The sequence below is a fragment of the Hipposideros armiger genome, unplaced genomic scaffold (assembly GCF_001890085.2).
Source record: "Hipposideros armiger isolate ML-2016 unplaced genomic scaffold, ASM189008v1 scaffold_98, whole genome shotgun sequence".
Classification (NCBI taxonomy): domain Eukaryota; kingdom Metazoa; phylum Chordata; class Mammalia; order Chiroptera; family Hipposideridae; genus Hipposideros; species Hipposideros armiger.
The window spans coordinates 3,962,419-3,966,326 of NW_017731448.1; the positions used below are offsets into that span (position 1 = coordinate 3,962,419).

The window sequence follows — 3,908 nt, forward strand, 5'->3', positions numbered from 1 at the left end:
AAGCCTTATTCTTTGTTGCTCTGATTATTAACCACCGTCCCTTACATGTAGAATCCAGCCCATTTAAGAGTAGTTTTAGGGTTTGAAGGATTCAAATACCTTTCTTGAGATTGGCCACATAAAAAAGTTCTTGATTCCTGCAAAATCAGCTTAACTTATTTTTCCCAAATAAGCAAGAACACATCTCAGCAAATTAAAGCTGACAATGGAGCGGTTGAGGCGTTTCCTCGGTGGTACTTAGGTACCAGATTTCATCTAGTACACAACAAACCAAAAGGAGTTTGAGCTGTGGAGTTTGAAAAACTTCCAGATTACATTAATTCCGTCATCAATTCCAACATGGTATCCTTTTTCTCCCCTTCTGTAACATGCAATTGTCTTTTACAGAAGATAAAAGCAAAAGAGCTTTAGCCAGTAAAATGTGATGAGGCTAATTATGATCACTTGGAAATGCAGTAAGACACATATTTTAAATGCAATTTTGCGTTTTCATTTTTTGAACACCTGCTGACAGTACGCCACAAATTAGTGACTATTGCTTAATGATGACTTGGCACCTGAGTTGTCTACATTTGGATTTACTTGGTCTAGATTGTGGAAAACCACACCGGGAAATGAGGATGAATCCTAAAGCGATTACGGCCCCACAGATGTTTGGTCGGCTTGACGTAGCCACGAATGACTGGACGGACGGGGTATTTTCTACTCTTTGGAGAAAAACATTGAAGGCTAAGAAAGGTAGAAGATGAATTGCAAGCATTATTTTTGACACGTACTGCTCAATACAATTCTTGGTGGCTATTTAGAATTAGTAGAACACCTACATTCTCCATATACTATGTTAGCCAAGACCAAGAAGTTATAAATCAGTATGATATTTGTGAATGGTGAAATACTGAAATTATTGATTAGTGTATTTAAAACCCCCCTCACCTTCCTTAGAGTTTGGTTACAAAGGGAATTATTTTCTGTTTGAAAAAGTATTTCTCTATTCCTGTGATATTAGAATAAAATAGATAGAAAAGGCTGTTAAGGAAAATTGGTAGTATTGAATAACGTGATTTTACCATAACTGTTTTCACTGAATATTTTTAAAATGTTATTTTTTCTTAAGGACAGCCTATTTAAAAAAAACCCGGTTCTCCTATAAAATCACAGGAGGAAGTGGGCTTCTTAGGGAAGAAAATTGTGTATATCAAAAATGAAGTCTATATGGAACAGATTGTTTTATTTAGATGTACTACGCGGTGTTCGCTGGTTGTTTAAGGAAACTCGGTAAGGCTACATATGTGTATGTATCTTTCCCCCCGGCCTTTTGTGGGATATTCCAGGGGAGCATATCTGGATAGTTCTCGATGGTCCAGTAGATGCCATCTGGATTGAAAACCTGAATTCCGTTTTGGATGACAACAAAACTCTCACCCTTGCCAATGGCGATCGGATCCCCATGGCTCCAAACTGTAAGATCGTTTTCGAGCCTCATAATATTGACAATGCTTCGCCTGCTACCGTCTCAAGGAATGGGATGGTTTTCATGAGTTCTTCTATCCTGGATTGGAGTCCTATTCTTGAGGTATGATTGGAAGCTTTCTTTTGTATAATTAAAGAAGGAAATAGATCCTTTAGCATTCTCGAGTGCATGCTGATTTTTCTGCAGACTTACAGTGTAATTGCATTTAAAAAATCATTTTTTTCCTTTTTTTTTTCAGTTACAGTTGACATTCAATATTACTTTATTGGTTTCAGGTGTATACTATAGTGGTTAGACATTTATATAATTTTATGCAGCCAGGTAGGTACTAGACTAATTGGTGGGATCACTGCATAAATTATATAAATGTAACTGCATTTTAATGCTAATGTTTATGAAGGATCCTTGAATGCTCTGGGACATTCAAACCCTGATTGCTCCTTATAGGTTTCTTCAGTGCTCTTTTAATCACGTTAGATCTGATTTCCAACCATTGGGGTCTGGAGTAGTTGTAAGGCCCAGGTGAATTAATAAGCTTGCCAAACTGTAACTGAATAAGTAAAATTTAACTTTATCACTTTGGGGATTCATGACATTTTTAAAAGGTACTCATTCACATAAAGTTTGGGGCAACTATCTTAGAATATTAACTTGAAGAAGACAATTTATTAAAATTACATATAAAAGATTTTTATTAGATTCAAAGTCATAATATTAGTTTTAAGTTTGTACTTATAATAATATTTCAGATAATATCTCTTCAATTCATGATATGGTTTATTATTTTATTACCATCAATATATTCTGGAATATACTGCCTGCAATTAGATTGTAAGTAAATGCTTTGTATACTTATTTTGCAAAATAAATACTATACTGTAAGGCAGAATGCTTATTAGATAAGCCATCTGTAAAATCTTTTTTTGACATTGCTAGTCAAATGTTTTCATTTATGTAAGTTTTCTGGAGATGATTTTGATAGAAAACTTATGAATTCGTAATTTAGATAAAGTAGATGTTTATTTTATATTGCCATTACATTTTTGTGCTTCTCTTTCTGTATGGGTATATCCTAAATTATAATAATGTATCTTCAAAATTTATACAACCCCAAGTTGCAAAAGGGTTTAGATTTGATAAAGAATGAAGATGTGAAGGGGATTATATGGCAAAATGATTCTGACATATAGTTGGATATGTCACTAAAAATGCTTCTGAAGATTTCAGATTTCACAATTACATTATCCATCCATTAAGGAGGATACAGAGCAAGCGTTTTCAACCCTGGTTTTGCAAAAGTAATCACCAATGACAGTTTTTAAAATATAGATGATTGGGTCACACTTCAATCCCACCAAATTAGAGTTTCTGTGGAGGAGGGTGCAGGAGTTGTTTCTTGTCTTTTTAAAGCACCATAATAGATTCAGGCTTGGAAACCACAGATACAGCAAAGTCCAAGTAAAAACGTATTTATGTGGTGTTCCCCAAGTACTTCCAATTCACAAAGGCTTTACCGATTCCTTTCATGCTACTAGCTAATGAATACATAGAGTTTGCTATTTCTGGAATGAGTTTCAATTATATTATGTCCATGGTGCAGCCGAATAGGGCCTCTTTACATTAATACTACACCTACCTAAGATTTTTACATGCCTTTAAATAATGCAGTTTCTTCTTGCAAATGGTTAGGAAGAAGCAAGACTCACAAAGAATCTGGTTGGACATGCTGAGAGCTGTGTAAGGCAGCTCTGACAGACTTAGAGGGCAGAGCAAGGGAGGTGTTTGTGGGGCTCGGTCAGCTTTGGGGAGCCACGCTGATTACTTGGCCCTGTCTATGATGTCTTTTGGTTTCATCAACTTGAAAGTGCTATGTTTTGTTTTTGTCCATGTAGAGACATGGTAAATTCATGAATTGATGAGTCATTTGGAATCAATCCGTTATTCTTCTGTTCAGAGTCTCTAAGAATGAGCTGGCCTCTTGGTGCCAAGGGAATTTTCTTTACCTTAAGAAACTACTGTTTTCTGTTAAGTGGTATTTTGTTACAAATCGCATGCACGTTCCTAATATTTGGTTTCACAAATGACTAAATTCTCCATTTTCCTGAATATTCTTTGATGCTCTTTTTCTTTTTCTTTGTTTTTTAATTAAAATTTATTGGAGTGACAATGGTTAGTAAAATTACATGGGTTTTAAGTACACCATCTATATATCACATTGTGTATTCACCACCCAGAGTCAGTTCTCCTTCTTTGATGATTTTCTACATTGGTTATTGATTAAATTAGAAAACAGAAAAAGGAAACAACTAGTTGTGATAAATCTTTGTTTCCCATTTTGTAAAATCTAGGCATGGATTGTCTTTGTTCATATTTTATAATAGTCTCTTTTTTCTAAATTATTTTCATGTATTTGCCTCCTCATTTTTTGGGGGGGATG

General features: G+C 34.8%; 1 protein-coding gene across 1 annotated transcript in view; it reads left to right on the top strand.

Annotated features, from left to right (window-relative positions):
• The window catches only part of DNAH5 (dynein axonemal heavy chain 5), a 212,920-nt gene that overhangs the window by 99,062 nt on the left and 109,950 nt on the right, over positions 1 to 3,908 (top strand). Inside the window, exons 40-42 of the mRNA XM_019646195.1 lie at positions 592 to 738; positions 1,332 to 1,573; positions 3,364 to 3,370. Of these exons, the coding sequence (XP_019501740.1) occupies positions 592 to 738; positions 1,332 to 1,573; positions 3,364 to 3,370 (396 nt within the window). The remainder of the gene's footprint in view (positions 1 to 591; positions 739 to 1,331; positions 1,574 to 3,363; positions 3,371 to 3,908) is intronic.